At 38.9% G+C, this 16268-nt stretch overlaps 1 protein-coding gene across 1 annotated transcript in view; it reads right to left on the bottom strand.

Moving 5' to 3' along the window:
* Window positions 1-15823, bottom strand: part of ZC2HC1B (zinc finger C2HC-type containing 1B) — a gene marked incomplete at its 5' end in the record, with an annotated part of 33530 nt that extends 17707 nt beyond the window's left edge. The window contains 3 exons of the mRNA XM_086316174.1: window positions 11014-11152; window positions 11676-11795; window positions 15740-15823. Coding sequence (XP_086172300.1) covers window positions 11014-11152; window positions 11676-11795; window positions 15740-15823 — 343 coding nt within the window. The remainder of the gene's footprint in view (window positions 1-11013; window positions 11153-11675; window positions 11796-15739) is intronic.
* Window positions 15824-16268: the final 445 nt, after the last annotated feature.

Genomic DNA, 16268 nt, shown 5'->3' with positions numbered 1-16268 from the left:
TCCTCTGTGGAGACAACCAAGCTGAAGTGTATTTTCCTGCTGACAAAAATCTCAGAGATGGCTAGAGGACTAGGAAGACAATTACCACTCTGTGGAATATGCTCTGAAAGGAGGAAGCTCTAGGTCCTCCAGGAGACCACAGGAGGAACCTGAAGCCCAGGCTTAAGAGGGAAGAGGAAGGGACTTCTCTGGTGGTCCAGTGGCCAAGAGTCCGTGCTCCCAATGCAGTGCTCCCGGGCTCAAGCCCTGGTCAGAGAACTACATCCCACATGCCGCAACTAAGACCCAGCAACCCAGCACAGCCAAATAAATTTTTAAAAATTAAAAAAAACAAAAAGAGCAGAGGAAGAGAAGGTCAAACATACTGAGAATGGAAGAGGTTTTTTTCCTGCAACAATAATTTGAACACAGCATGACTGAGCTACACATTCTACCCTCATCTCAATCCAGTCTCCTCTTCCTCTGCCAATAATGTCAAAAAATCATGATGTGCTATTTCAACAGATAATGATTTTTAAAGTCTTACTTCAGATCTCATGAAAGATTAAAGTGGAAAATTAAGCATCTTTGAAAATGCAAGCATTTTGTTGAATACCCATGTATCAACATGTAGCCCTGTGAAACGGTGAGCAAATATCCCAGGACTCACTGAAAATCCCAATTGTAAATATTCTATATCACTGCCCCATAAGCTGTCACATAATCTTGGAAAGTTGAATGACTGCAAACTCACTTAAGTCATAAGAATTACAATATACGCATGTCAAAAAATTGGGCCACGAAATAGGGAATCATGCTGGGGAAAAAAAAAGGAAATTACTTCCAAACTCATATATACTAGACCATATGATTAATAACTCTAGTTATGTCTGTATAAATTTTCTAAGTATTTAAGCTGGAGGATATATGGGCTAATATAAAATCCCTGTGCAATCAAAATAATTGGATCATAATGAAAATGTGCTATTGGAGGTAATCATTTTGCTTGGTGCATAAAATTATAATAAGGGCATGGGGAAGAATTTAATTATAAAACGATATTTTAGCATAAAAATTTAAAGGGCAGGAAAATAAACTGTACACTTGATGAGGCCTTACAAAGGGAATTGTTTATTTTAAAGAAACAATAATCCCCACATCTTAAATCCAACGTGGAAATTAGAGAAATTCACACAGTGGGACATCTGACATGCTTTCACTATTCAACTACAGAACTAGAAGTAGCCATCAACCCTGCAGCTTCTGCTATAAAAGGAAGCAGTTCTCATAAAAGATGCTTTTATTATACAAAGCTTGTTGCCAAAGTCTTATCAAAATTACAACCATAGATCTTTCTATGGAACATCTTAAGACAACAGACTATTCCGAGTCATATTTTCTTTAGCACCTAGCAAAAGTGTAGCAGTTATTAAGAGTATTTTCTGGTATTGAGGTTCTGATGATTTTTTGGATGGTTTTTATAGTATTACACTGTGACTTTGTTTTACTTCTTAATTAATTATTTTTTGCTGTGCTGTGTGGCTTGCACAATCTTAGTACTCCAATCAGGGACTGAACCCCTAGTAGCAAAATTGTGGAGTTCTAACCAGTGGACTGCCAAGAGAATTTTCTTTTTTCTTTACTTTTAAAAATGAACGTTGAGGAATAATTTACATACAATAAAAAGCACCCATTTGAGTTCTGACAAATACATTCAATTGTGTAACCAACACAATCAAAATATGGAACAAGTTTATTACCTCCAAAGTCCCCTCATGCCCCTGTTTCAGTCAATATTCTACCAAACCCAGACTCCTGTTTTCCTGTCACTAAAGATGAGTGTTAGCCCTTGTATATCTTACTATAAGACAGCATCCACGGTGCTACATGTATAGTTACACTTTCTTCTTACTGTTCAGTTCTATTCCATTTTGTAGATATCCCACAATTTGCTTCTCCATCTACTTGCTGATGGTCATTTTCAGTTGCTCCTAGTTTATGCTGTTTAAAGGAAGCTGCTATGACCATTAATGTGTAAGTCTGTTTCAAGGACATGTTTTCCATTTTTTGCATAGTCAGGAATAGGAATTGCTGTATAGGTAACTGTATGTTTAACTTAAGAAAATACCAGTGCAAAGTGACTGTACTATTTTAGACTTCCAGGAGCAGCATATGAGAGTTCCAGCTGTTCTATATCTTAGCCATCTCTTGTATTGTCAGTCTTCAATTTTAGCCATTCAAGTGGGTGTGTACTGGTATCTCACTGTGGTTTTAATTTACATGTCCCTGTTAAAAATGATGTTGAGTATCTTTTCATGTGCTTATTGACCATTATTTTGTGACATTCTGTTCAAATACATCTCTTGCCTTTTCCTTATTGGGTTGTTGTATTACTAAGTCATAAAATTTCTTTAAATATTCTTGATATTTGACCTCCCTCAGATACATGTGTTATAAATATTTTCTCTTGCCCTATACCTCACCTTTGCATTCTCCTAATGGTATCTCTCACAACTAAAGTTTTTAATGTTGGCAAGGCCCAGTTTATCAATTTCCTTTAAAAAAAATTGTTACTGTATCTTGTATCCAGCTTAAAAAATCTTCGTTGATTCTTAGATCAAAGATGTTTGTTTTTTCTAGAAATCTTACAGTTACAGCACTTATGTTAGGTCAATGATTCATTTTGAATTTTTGTGTACATATAAGGATCAAAATTCATTTTTGCCATTTTGATATCCAGTTGTCTCAGCATCAATTGTTAATAAGACTCTCTTTTCACACTCTGAACTACTTTTGTTAAAAGTCAATTAACAAATTGATTGGGGGGAGGTCTATATTTAGATTCTCTTTTCTGTTCAGTTGATATTCTAATACCAAATTGTCATGATTACTGTAATATTATTTTAAATCTTGACATCAGATAGGTTAGTCCTCGATTTTATTCTTTTTTCAAAACTATCCTGGCTTTGAATTTCTGTGTAATTTTAATATCAGCTGGTCAATTCCTATTGGCAAGAAAACTCACAGGGATCTTCCTTGGAATTACATTTTGTTCACAGATCAATCTGGGGATAACTGACTTTGTAACACAATACATGAGTCTTCAAAACCACGAAAATGGTAAATATCTCCATTAATTTTGGTCCTCCGGTTTTCATTTTACAAGTCTTACACATATTTTGTTAAATATATACATGAGTATTTCATGTTTTTTACATGATTGTAATGTCATTTTTCATTTCATTTTTTTCAACTGTTTATGCCTAGTATCTGGAGAAGGAAATGGCAACCCACTCCAGTGTTCTTGCCTGGAGAATTCCATGGATGGAGGAGCCTGGTGGGCTGTGGTCCACGGGGTCGCAAAGAGTTGGACACGACTGAGCAACTAACCCACCCATGCCTGCTGCTGCTGCTGCTGTTGCTGCTAAGTTGCTTCAGTCATGTCTGACTCTGTGTGACCCCATAGACGGCAGCTCACCAGGCTCCCCCGTCCCTGGGATTCTCAGGGCAAGAACACTGGAGTGGGTTGCCATTTCCTTCTCCAATGCCTAGTATATAGAAATACAACTCACCTGTGTATACTGACTTTATATCCTGAAAGCCTGTTAAATTAACTTGTAATTTCAGTAGCATTTTTTGTAGTTTTGTAAGATTTTCTACATTTACTCCTAATGATCACGCTGTCTGTAAATAAGGAGAGTTTTACTTCTTCCTCTCCAACCTTTAAATTTATGTGTGTGTGTATAAAATATGTACTTTTTTTCTTATTACATTGGGTACTATGTCTAGGATAGTGCTGAACAGAAGTGGTCAGAAAGGACATACTTGCTTCTGTCCTGAACTCAGTGGGAAAGTGTTCAGCTTTTCACCTTTAAGTTGAGGTTTGCTATAGATTTTTCAGAGATGTCCTTTATTAAGGAAGTTCCCTTCTATTTCTACCTTTCTAAGAGCTTTTTTCTTTTTTAAACATGTATAGGTATTATATTTTGTACAGGCTTTTCCTGTATCTACTGAGATGACCATATACTTGAAAAAAATATTTTGTTAATATGATGAATTACATTTACTATTTTCTTCCTTATACTTAATTTACGTGTAATTTGTTCTTCTTTTTCTAACTTTTTAAAGAGGAAGTTTAAGGCAATTGACTTAAACCTCTTCCCCCTTTCCTAACGCAAACATTTAAAGCTATAAACTTTTCTTTAAGCACTGCTTTAGCTGAATCCCACAAATTTTGGTATGTTTTCATTACCATTCAGTTCAAAATATTTTCTAATTTTTCTTGTAATTTCTTCTTAGATCCATAGGGTATTTAGAAATTATTTATTAATTTCCAAATATTCAAGAGTTTTCTTGATATATTTTCATCATTAATTTCTAATTTAATTCTACTGTACTCAAATAACATAGTCTGTATGACTTCAATCCTTTCAGATTTATTGAGATCTACTTTGTGGTCCTGGCACATGGTCTATTTTGGTTGAATGTTCCATGTGTACCTGATAACAATTATATTCTGCTGTCACTGTGTATCACATGATAGCTACAGATGTCAATTAGATCAAAATGATACACGTACAGGAGCAGCTGTCCCTCAGGGAAGGTGTGGCCTCTCTAGACCCATCTGGCTCACCTCCCTATCTCGTTATCTCCTGGCTCGCTTATTTGTGTCTTTAAAGTGTTTCTTGTGGAAAGCATATAATTGGATTCTGCTTCAGTATTTAGTTTGACAATCTCTGCATTTTATCTTAAGTGTTCAGGTTATTTATAGGCAACTATCATCAATAACCTCAGATATGGAGATGACACCACCTTTATGGCAGACAGTGAAGAGGAACTAAAAAGCCTCTTGATGAAAGTGAAAGAGGAGAGTGAAAAAGGTGGCTTAAAGCTCAACATTCAGAAAACTACAATCATGGCATCTGGTCCCATCACTTCATGGGAAATAGATGGGGAAACAGAGGAAACAGTGTCAGACTTTATTTTTGGGGGCTCCAAAATCACTGCAGATGGAGATTGCAGCCATGAATTAAAAGATGCTTACTCCTTGGAAGGAAAGTTATGACCAACCTAGACAGCATATTAAAAAGCAGAGACCTTACTTTGCCAACAAAGGTCTGTCTATTCAAGGATGTGGTTTTTCCAGTGGTCATGTATGCATGTGACAGTTGGACTGTGAAGAAAGCTGAGCACCGAAGAATTGATGCTTTTGAACTGTGGTGTTGGAGAAGACTCTTGAGAGTCCCTTGGACTGCAAAGAGATCCAACCAGTCCATTCTGAAGGAGATCAGTCCTGGGTGTTCACTGGAAGGACTGATGCTGAAGCTGAAACTCCAATACTTTGGCCACCTCATGTGAAGAGTTGATTCCTTGGAAAAGACCTTGATGCTGGGAGGGATTCGGGGCAGGAGGAGAAGGGGACAACAGAGGATGAGATGGCTAGATGGCATCACTGACTCGATGGACATGAGTTTGAGTGTACTCTGGGAGTTGGTGATGGACAGGGAGGCCTGGTGTGCTGCTATTCATGGGGTTGCAAAGAGTCAGACACGACTGAGCAACTGAACTGAACTGATCTATATGGTTAGGTTTAAATCTATAATTTTGCTATTTATATTTATCCCACCTGGTCTTTATTCCTTTTTTCGTCTTTTCCTGTCTTCTTTAAATTGAATTTTTTCCCATTTTATCTCCAGTCTACATAATATCTTATCAGCTATATGTCAATATGTTTGAATGCTTACTCTAGGGCTTATTAATAGGCATCTTTATGATATAATACTCTACCTTCAGATAGTACTATACCTACTCATGTATACCGTAAGAACCTTTCAACAATATATATTCATTTTCCCACTCAACCATATCCTGTTATTGCCATACATTTCACTTCCAAATGTTATAATTCCCATAATACGCTCTTACTCATGCTTTAAGTAGTCAGTTATAACCCTCAGTTAACATTATACTCAATGGAAAATAATACAAGGATATTTGCTTTTACCAATGCTATTTAACATGGTATTGGAAGTTCTAGCCAGAAGATTTAACACAGAAAAGACATACAAATTGAAGAGGAATATGTAAACATCTCCTTTCACAAATGACATAAACTAATACGTAGAAAACCCTAAAGATTCCACACCAAAAACCACTTGTTAGAGCTAATAATCAAAATTCAGCAAAGCTGCAGGTCAAAAACACACAAAAACTGGTTGTATTTCTATACACTAACAATCTGAAGAGAAAGTCAACAATTCCACTTACAATAATACCAAAAGAATACTTAGAAATAAATTTAACCAAAAGAAGCAAAAGACTTAAACAGTAAAAACTACAAAACATTGCTGAAAGAAATTAAAGAAGACATAAACAAATGGATTGGAAAATCGATAAAGGAATATGAACAGGCTGTATACTGTCTCCCTGCTTATTTAACTTATATGCTGAGTACAGCATGCAAAATGCCAGGCTGGATAAATCAGAAGCTGGTATCAAGACTACCAGGACAAATATCATATACCAGGGCTTCCCTCATGGCTCAGTTGGTAAAGAATCTGCTTGCAATGCAGGAGATCCGGGTTTGATTCCTGGGTTGGGAAGATCCCCTGGAGAAGGAAATGGCAACCCACTCCAGTATTTTTGCCTGGAGAATCCCATGGACAGAGGAAGCTGGCAGGTTACAGTCCATGGTGTAACAAGAGTTAGACACGACTTAGTGACTAAGCCACCACCATATATGTAGATGATACCACTCTAATGGCAGAAACCCAAGAGGAACTAAAGAGCCTCTTGATGAGAATGAAAAAGTACAGTGAAAAATCTGACTTCCAACTCAAGATTTAAAAAAACTAAGATCATGACATCTGGTCCCATCACTTCATGGCAAAGAGAAAGGGAAAAAGTAGAAGCAGTGACAGATTTTATTCTTCTTGTCTCCAAAATCACTGTGGACAGTGACTGTAGCCAGGAAATTAAAAGACACAAGTTCCTTGGAAGGTAAACTATGACAAACCTAGACAGTGTATTAAAAAACAGAGGCATCACTTTGCTGACAAAAGTCCATACTGTCAAAACTATGTTTTTTCCAGTAGTCATGTATGGATGTGAGAGTTGGACCCAAAGAAGGCTGAGTGCTGAAGAGATATCAAATTGTGGCGCTGGAGAAGACTCTCGAGGAGTCCCCTTGACAGCATGGAGATCAAACTAGTCAATCCTAAAGGAAATCAACTCTGAATATTCACTGGAAGGACTGATGCTGAAGCTGAAGCTCCAATAGTTTGGTCACCTGATGCAAAGAGCCAACTGACTGGAAAAGACCCTGATGCTGGGAAAGTGAAAGTCACCCAGTTGTGTCAAACTCTTCGTGACCCTATGGACTGTAGCCCACCAGGCTCCTCTGTCCATGGAATTCTCCAGGCAAGAATATTGGAGTTGGTTGCCTTTTCATTCTCCAGGGGATCTCCCCAACCCAGGGATTGAACCCAGGTCTCCCACATTGCAGGCGGATTCTTTACCATCTGAGCCACCAGGGAAGCCTGATGCTGGGAAATGCTGAAGGCAAAAAGAGAAGGGGCAGCAGAGGATGAGACAGTTAGATGGCATCACTGATTCAATGGACATGAATTTGAGCAAACTCTGGGAGATAGTAGAGGATAGAGGAGCCTGGGGTACTACAGTTCATGGGGTTGCAAAGAGTTGGACATGATTTAGTGACTGAACAACAACAGTTGGTAAGATTGTGAGTCCCTAACCTCTGAGCTGTGGCCTAGTACCTCCTGTGAGACCTGCAGTAGCATGAGATCAGAGATAAAGTGCACAATCATGAGTCCCTAACCTCTGAGCTGTGGACCTCCTGTGAGACCTGCAGTAGCGTGAGATCAGAGATAAAGTGCACAATCATGAGTCCCTAACCTCTGAGCTGTGGACCTCCTGTGAGACCTGCAGTAGCGTGAGATCAGAGATAAAGTGCACAATAAATGTAATGTGTTTGAATCATCCTGAAATGACCCCCACCCCCAGTTCATGGAAAAGTTTTCTTCCGCAGAATCAGTCCCTCTGCCAAAAAGGTTGGAGGCTGCTGGTTAAGATGACAACATCACTCAAAGTTATGTACAGATTCAAAACTTCAATGGCATTTTTCGAAACAGCAAAAAACCCCATCTGAAAAATTCATATGGAATCTCAAAGGTTTCCAGATAGCCAAAATAATCGTAAAAGACTCTCCACTTCCTGATTTCAAAACTTACTACAAAGCTATAGTAATCAAAGCAGTGTGGTGCTGGTGTAAGGACAGACATATAGAAAAATGGAATAGAACATAGAGCCCAGAAATAAACTCTCATATATATGGTCAACTGACTTCTGATAAGAGCACCAGAACCATTCAATGGGGAAAGCAAAGTCTTTTCAACAAATAGTGATGAGAAAGTTACTTATTCACATATAAAACTAGATATCCAACTTCAAATGATTTTACTTTACACCACACTCAAAAATTACCTGGATGAAAGACCTAAATATAAGAGCTAAAACTATAAAAACTGTTAGAATAAAAAACACAGGGGGAAGACTTCAATACTTTTTTTGATTCGACATGAAAAGCTAGGCAAAAAATGAAAAAATAGGTAAACTGGACTTCATCAAATTACTTTTGTGCATCAAAGGATACCATCAACACAGTGAAAAGACAGTCCACAGAATGAGAGAAAATATCCAAAAATTCTATATCTGATAAGGGATTCATATTAACATCAATCTAATCATGCCTCTCCATCTTTGGCTGCAAAGAATATAATCAATCTGACTTTGGTGTTGACCATCTGGTGATGTCCATGTGTAGCGGAAAATTCTGAGAGACATGGGAATACCAGACCACCTGACCTGCCTCTTGAGAAACCTATATGCAGGTCAGGAAGCAACAGTTAGAACTGGACATGGAACAACAAACTGGTTCCAATTAGGAAAAGGAGTATGTCAAGGGTGTATATTGTCACCCTGCTTATTTAACTTCTATGCAGAGTACGTCATGAGAAACGCTGGGCTGGAAGAAGCACAAGCTGGAATCAAGATTGCCGGGAGAAATATCAATAACCTCAGATATGCAGGTCAACACCCTTATGGCAGAAAGTGAAGAGGAACTGAAGACCCTCTTGATGAAAGTGAAAGAGGAGAGTGAAAAAGGTGGCTTAAAGCTCAACATTCAGAAAACTGATGATGGCATAAGATCATGGCATCTGGTCCCATCACTTCATGGGAAATAGATGGGGAAACAGTGGAAACAGTGTCAGACTATTTTTTTGGGCTCCAAAATCACTGCAGATGGAGATTGCAGCCATGAAATTAAAAGACACTTACTCCTTGGAAGGAAAGTTATGACCAACCTAGATAGCATATTCAAAAGCAGAGACGTTACTTTGCCAACAAAGGTCCATCTAGTCAAGGCTATGGTTTTTCCAGTGGTCATGTATGGATGTGAGAGTTGGACTGTGAAGAAGGCTGAGCATTGAAGAATTGTTGCTTTTGAACTGTGGTGTTGGAGAAGACTCTTGAGAGTCCCTTGGACTGCAAGGAGATCCAACTAGTCCATTCTAAAGGAGATCAGTCCTGGGTGTTCTTTGGAAGGACTGATGCTGAAGCTGAAACTCCAATACTTTGGCCACCTCATGCAAAGAGTTGACTCATTGGAAAAGACTCTGATGCTGGGAGGGATTCGGGGCAGGAGGAGAAGGGGACAACAGAGGATGAGATGGCTGGTTGGTATCACAGACTCGATAGACATGAGTTTGAGTGAACTCTGGGAGTTGGTGATAGACAGGGAGGCCAGGAGTGCTGCAATTCATGGAGTTGCAAAGAGTCAGACACGATTGAGCAACTGAACTGAACTGAACTGAATCGTGCCTGTAGTCCTAATCTCCAATTTACAAAGACAGGAGGTGGAGAACAAGTTACACGTTAATATGGCTTAAGTGAAAGTCGCTCAGTCATGTCCAACACTTTGCGAGCCCATGGACTCTACAGTCCATGGAATTCTTCAGGCCAGAATACTGGAATGGGTAGCTGCTCCCTTCTCCAGGCAATCTTCCCAACCCAGGGATCAAACCCAGGTCTCCTGCATTGCAGGAGGATTCTTTACCAGAGAAGCCCAGAAGCAGACAAATCCAGTACATGAAACGTTCTATAGAATAACTGGGCTGGCAGGGGTGTTGTGCAGGAGTAAAAGAGACTAAAGAGACAATAAAAGACGATGCACAAATCTTGACTGAATCCTGGATTGTGGCTGAGTGGTGAGGAGAGAGCTTTAAAGGACATTCTTAACATAACTTGGAAAATATGATACATTAATACTTAGTGCGATAATAGTACTGTAGTTACATAGGAAATGTACTTAGGAAATGCATGCTGAAATAGTTATAAAGTGTTATGATGTTTGAAGCTTACTTTTAAATCTTTCTGCCCCCTCACAGAAAAAGAGAGAAAGAGACAGAAAATATGACAATGTCAAAACTGTCAAATTTAAGTGGAAGGTATATGAGTCATCATTGTACTATTCCATCCACTTTTCTGTAATTTGAAAATGTTCAAAATAAAAAGCTTAGTGTAAAAATGCTGTGGGCCACTAAACTGTACAATTTAAAATGGTGATTTTCATATTATAGAATTTGATCTCAAAAAAATAAAAGAGCTGTGGGTATTTGATACTATGGAGTTATTACAGAACTGCTTAAACTGCTCTGCCTAGCTCCGTTATCATCAACCTGGACACGAACCCGTAGTTCTGTAGAGCCATGATGTTGGGTACAGTGGTGATTTCATGTTAAAGTTAGGAGCAAACAGAAAATCTTTATACAGAACTGAAAAAATAAGATGAGATAATTTTTATGGTAAAATTACTTTTATATAATTTAATTGCTAATGTTTAAAATTTTAGAGTATATAGGAGGAAGCAAGACATAATGACTAGGCCGAAAAATCAAGCATAGCCTCAACTGGTTAAGAGTAAAATGTCAAAAGCAAACCAAAGTGTCCACACACCTGGGTTGACGGTCGGAGGCAGTGGAGGTGGGAGAGGCCGGCCTTCTTTAATGGCTAGTGTACACTGCTTTGCTGACTGAATCGCATTAACGAAGTCTTCATGATGTTGTCTCCAGTTAGATTTTCTCACGGGTTGTGGCTATAAAAAAAAATTAAATCTAGGCTATATATCTCACTATTATCTTTTTTTTAAAGCTGGGATTTGAATTTACAAGAAACAGAACTGTGAAATTTGGAGAAAAAAGAGAATTTGCTTTCCAAAAGCACTAAAAGAGGTTTGGAAAACACAGTAATAAAAATTTTCAAGTCACAGTAGTGAGGGAAAATACAAAATAACAATCACAAAAAACAAAGAAATTACAAAACTTTAAAGGAAGACTTAAATGTAACCTTAAAAGTGACTGTCTTCCAAGTTAATTGCTGGATTTAATGCTACTCTAATGAAAATATAAACGAGATTTGTTTTCTGCCACATCTGGAAAGTATCTGAAATACATTTGGAAATCTAAGTGAGCATGATTAAAAAGAAAACAGTAAAGGTGGATTATACTTACATGACATTACATTGCCCTATCAAGCAAAAATGAAAGCAGAGAGCCAGAAAGAGGCTTTCATGTACTGAAGGACATAATCAACAACAGCAAGGAAGATATCGATAGTACCTTGGACTGAGGCGCCTTCCCCACAGTGGGAATGTCAGTGCCCTGCAATCTTTGTTTTAAGGAATTGAAAGGTTTACGTTTTTTGTTGAAGAGTTTTCTACAAATTGGTCCATGTCTTTCCTAGAAAAGAAGGAGTGGGGATTAAAATTTTTAACATGTACAATCACAGAGTTCGTAATGGCTCAGTGTACTCAAGCAGCCCCCACTGCAGTGACTGGGTTGCACCTTCAGAGCCAAGTTCATTCTCTAACTCTCAAATCACAGCAGAGCAAATCCATCTGGCTCTCTTCACCCATGTTACACATAACTAGATATTGTGTTTGGGCAAGGTCAGTAAAAGGCCTCTACAGCTAAAGAAACTGACTTAAAATTTAGTTTTACATATTTAACTTTACCACTTGGGCTCAGTGAATAGTTCCAAGCATTAAACAATGTTGAAGACTCAGTTTCTAGTTTAAATTGAAATAAATTATCTCTGATATTCGGCTAGGTACTCATTGAAGCCAAGGAAATTTTCTTTACTTCTTCTATTCTGTTTTCTGCCTTCACTGTTTCTAAATTCCAAAAGCAAATCATCCAGGAATTGAGTCCCAAAAACCTTGTTTTTCCATCCTTTTGAAGTAATTCTCTGCATACAAAAGTATGCAAAGTAAGGGGAAACTTAGCTTCTTATACAAGTGGAACCTTTTCAGAAAAACTCTTACCACTTAACATTTCAAAATTGAATTTAACTGGATTGCTTTTCTACATACAGCAAATCAAACCACTTAAGTCCTGAAAAAAATGAGTGGAGAGGTTTCAAAGAAATATTTGAGAACATCTGCAAGGAACAACTGGGACAACCATATGACAAATGAAAAATACATCAATTCCATTTAAGTTATGAAGACATTTTCCCTTAGTGTGTCCAAACATTTTTCATGAAGTCATTTATTTTAGAGCAAACCTAAACTTATAATATTAAACTTTAAAATACAGAATACACAGAAGAACTGTACAAAAAAGGTCTTCACGACCAAGATAATCACGATGGTGTGATCACTCACCTAGAGCCAGACATCCTCGAATGTGAAGTCAAGGGGGCCTTAGAAAGCATCACTATGAACAAAGCTAGTGGAGGTGATAGAATTCCAGTTGAGCTATTCCAAAGCCTGAAAGATGATGCTGTGAAAGTGTGGCACTCAATATGCCAGCAAATTTGGAAAACTCAACAGTGGCCACAGGACTGGAAAAGGTCAGTTTGCCTTCCAATCCCAAAGAAAGGCAATGCCAAAGAATGCTCAAACTACCGCACAATTGCACTCATCTCACGCTAGTAAAGTAATGCTCAAAATTCTCCAAGCCAAGCTTCAGCAATACGTGAACTGTGAACTTTCAGATGTTCAAGCTGTTTTAGAAAAGGCAGAGGAACCAGAGATCAAATTGCCAACATCCGCTGGATCATGGAAAAAGCAAGAGAGTTCCAGAAAAACATCTATTTCTGCTTTATTAACTATGCCAAAGCCTTTGACAGTGTGGATCATAATAAACTGTGGAAAATTCTAAATGAGATGGGAATACCAGACCACCTGACCGGCCTCTTGAGAAATTTGTATGCAGGTCAGGAAGCAACAGTTAGAACTGGACATGGAACAACAGACTGGTTCCAAATAGGAAAAGGAGTACGTCAAGGCTGTATATTGTCACCCTGCTTATTTAACTTCTATGCAGAGTACGTCATGAGAAACACAAGCTGGAATCAAGACTGCTGGGAGAAATATCAATAACCTCAGATATGCAGATGACACCACCCTTATGGCAGAAAGTGAAGAGGAACTCAAAAGCCTCTTGATGAAAGAGGAGAGTGAAAAAGTTTGCTTAAAGCTCAACATTCAGAAAACGAAGATCATGGCATCTGGTCCCATCACTTCATGGGAAATAGATGGGGAAACAGTGGAAACAGTGTCAGACTTTATTTTTCTGGGCTCCAAAATCACTGCAGATGGTGACTGCGGCCATGAAATTAAAAGACGCTTACTCCTTGGAAGGAAAGTTATGACCAACCTAGATAACATATTGAAAAGCAGAGATATTACTTTACCAACAAAGGTCCGTCTAGTCAAGGCTATGGTTTTTCCAGTAGTCATGTATGGATGTGAGAGTTGGACTGTGAAGAAAGCTGAGTGCCAAAGAATTGATGCTTTTGAACTGTGGTGTTGGAGTCCCTTGGACTGCAAGGAGATCCAACCAGTCCATTCTAAAGAAGGTCAGTCCTGGGTATTCTTTGGAAGGAATGATGCTAAAGCTGAAACTCCAGTACTTTGGCCACCTCATGCAGAGTTGACTCACTGGAAAAGACTCTGATGCTGGGAGGGATTGGGGGCAGGAGAAAGGGACGACAGAGGATGAGATGGCTGGATGGTATCACAGACTTGATGGACATGAGTTTGAGTGAACTCCGGGAGTTGGTGATAGACGGGGTGGCCTGGCGTGCTGCGATTCATGGGGTCGCAAAGAGTCGGACACGACTGAGCGACTGAACTGAACTGAACTGAACTGATTACAATACTTACAAGACCACTGGCAGAGAAAACAACTCCAGCCAGTAGACCTGTAAAAACTCAGCATTTCTGGTACAAAAACCAGGGAACCAGCACATAGAGCTTTGCCTGTGTTGTTTGTAGTTGTGATTTAGTCACTAAGTCATGTCTGACTCTTTTGCAACCCCATGGAGAGTAGTCCGCTCCTCTGTCCATGGGATTTCCCAGGCAAGAATACTGCCTGTGTTTCGCCTTTATAAAGTTACTGTATCACTGAAGGATTATGCCAATCTTTGCCTTCCACTCTAAGCACTCTTCATTCATGGTCATGGAACTCATAACAGCTATCACTTAGTTACTTTGTCCAGACCCAAAAAATACAGGATCCATGAAAATCACTGCACCTGGCGATGAACAAGCCATACCATTTTAAAACTGAAGGGGAGAAGAGAAAGAGCAGATCACTTGATCAAATGCTCTTTGTAGCCTAGAAATAGGTCAACGAAGTAAAACTCAAGAGGACTCAAGAATACTTAGCATTTAGTGATCTCTCTTCAAAGGTACCTCCCTAGGTGTCAAATCCAGTCTCATGGGGTGAAGTCTTGGGTTAGCAAAGGCAGCTCTCTGGGGGATTATTGGGCCACAATAGGCCCTGTGAGTTCCCCTTCTAGATCCAGGAAACTCTAGCTGCATTTAACTAGAACAGATATTCTATTTTTAAATTCCCCAGAGAAATAAAACCTACAACCTCATTTGGTAGTCTTTTGCCCCAAATGTAGTCAGGATTATAGTCCAAATTCTTTAAGTTTGAAAACAAGTCTCTTTGATCTAAATGTCCCAGCTAATAGTTCATTATCTACTTAGATTTAAAAAAAAAAAATCATTTTTCTCAGGAACTCCTTCATAATATGCGAAGTTTGTTTGCCTAATTTTGAAATAAATCAAGCCTTTATTCAACTTTATGGGCATCAATCAGGGGACTTGACATGCAGTTAGCTTAAATTTAATTAACAATTAGGTCCTGGAACAGGACTAACACCCATTTTGTTCAAATTACATAAAATCCCTGAAACTGGAGAGTTGTCTTTATACGTGGCAAAGCAGGAAACAGAGGGAGGTTAAAGGACTTGTCAGAATTAGTGACAAATTTGAGGCTAAAAGCCAAGTTTCCAGATGCTCCAAATTCAATGTTCATTCCTCTTGACTAGCTAATTTCCCTGGTGCTTTGGCCTTAAAATTTGAATTTTTGATGCTTATAGAAAAGGTGAAAGAGCCAAAACCTCTCAAGAGACAATCAGCTGTGCCAAGACACTTTTATCTGGCTTCCTTTCAGTAAGAGGACCAGATTTAAAAAGCTCCCTTTTGAAGGGGGCAGCACCAACCTACCTAAGTGTCTTCGGGGCCTGCCAGCCACAGGTTATGTACTTTTCTCCCCTTGCTTTCCCTCCACATCTGTCTTTAATCTTTGCCACTGCAGCCTCCTCACTAACTTGACAGTTCATTTAACTCCAATGAAACACATCTACAAAATGTCTTTATGTTTACCAGAACATCTGCTGCAAAGCGTCTTCCACAGACTTCACAGGGAAATAATTCCTGATTGCCATCTGTATAGGATCCAAGAGCACATTATGTTAGTTTCGTGGAATTGCCTGCCCAAGAAGAAATGACTAAGTGGAGGAGACCTCAATAGCTTGATAGCCTCACTCTGCCCCCATCATCCAGTGACTTCCTTCTCTTAGGAAGATTCTTTGTAAAACTCACCCATGTTTTCCTAACACAGACTTCTCACTTCACTAAACAGATAAATTCCATATGCTCAGGCAACCAGAGTGCAATTATTTAATATATCATTAAACTAATGTCTAAAGAAAGCCATCAGGCACTAAGTACAAAGCTGATTTGTTGTTGTTTAGTGCTAGGTCACGTCCGACTCTTTTGTGACCCCGTGAACTGTAGCCCGCCAGGCTCCTCTGTCTATAGCATTTCCCAGGGAAGAATACTGGAGTGGGCTGCCATTTCTTTCTTCGGGGGATTGAACCCACGCCTACTGCTTGGCAAGTGGATTCTTTAC

Source organism: Bos grunniens, chromosome 9 (genome assembly GCF_055505025.1).
Source record: "Bos grunniens cultivar Pamir isolate PY7600 chromosome 9, Bosgru_T2T1.0, whole genome shotgun sequence".
Taxonomy (NCBI): Eukaryota; Metazoa; Chordata; class Mammalia; order Artiodactyla; family Bovidae; genus Bos; species Bos grunniens.
Note: the sequence above shows the minus strand (reverse complement) of the source record. Positions and strands in the feature narration are given on the sequence as shown.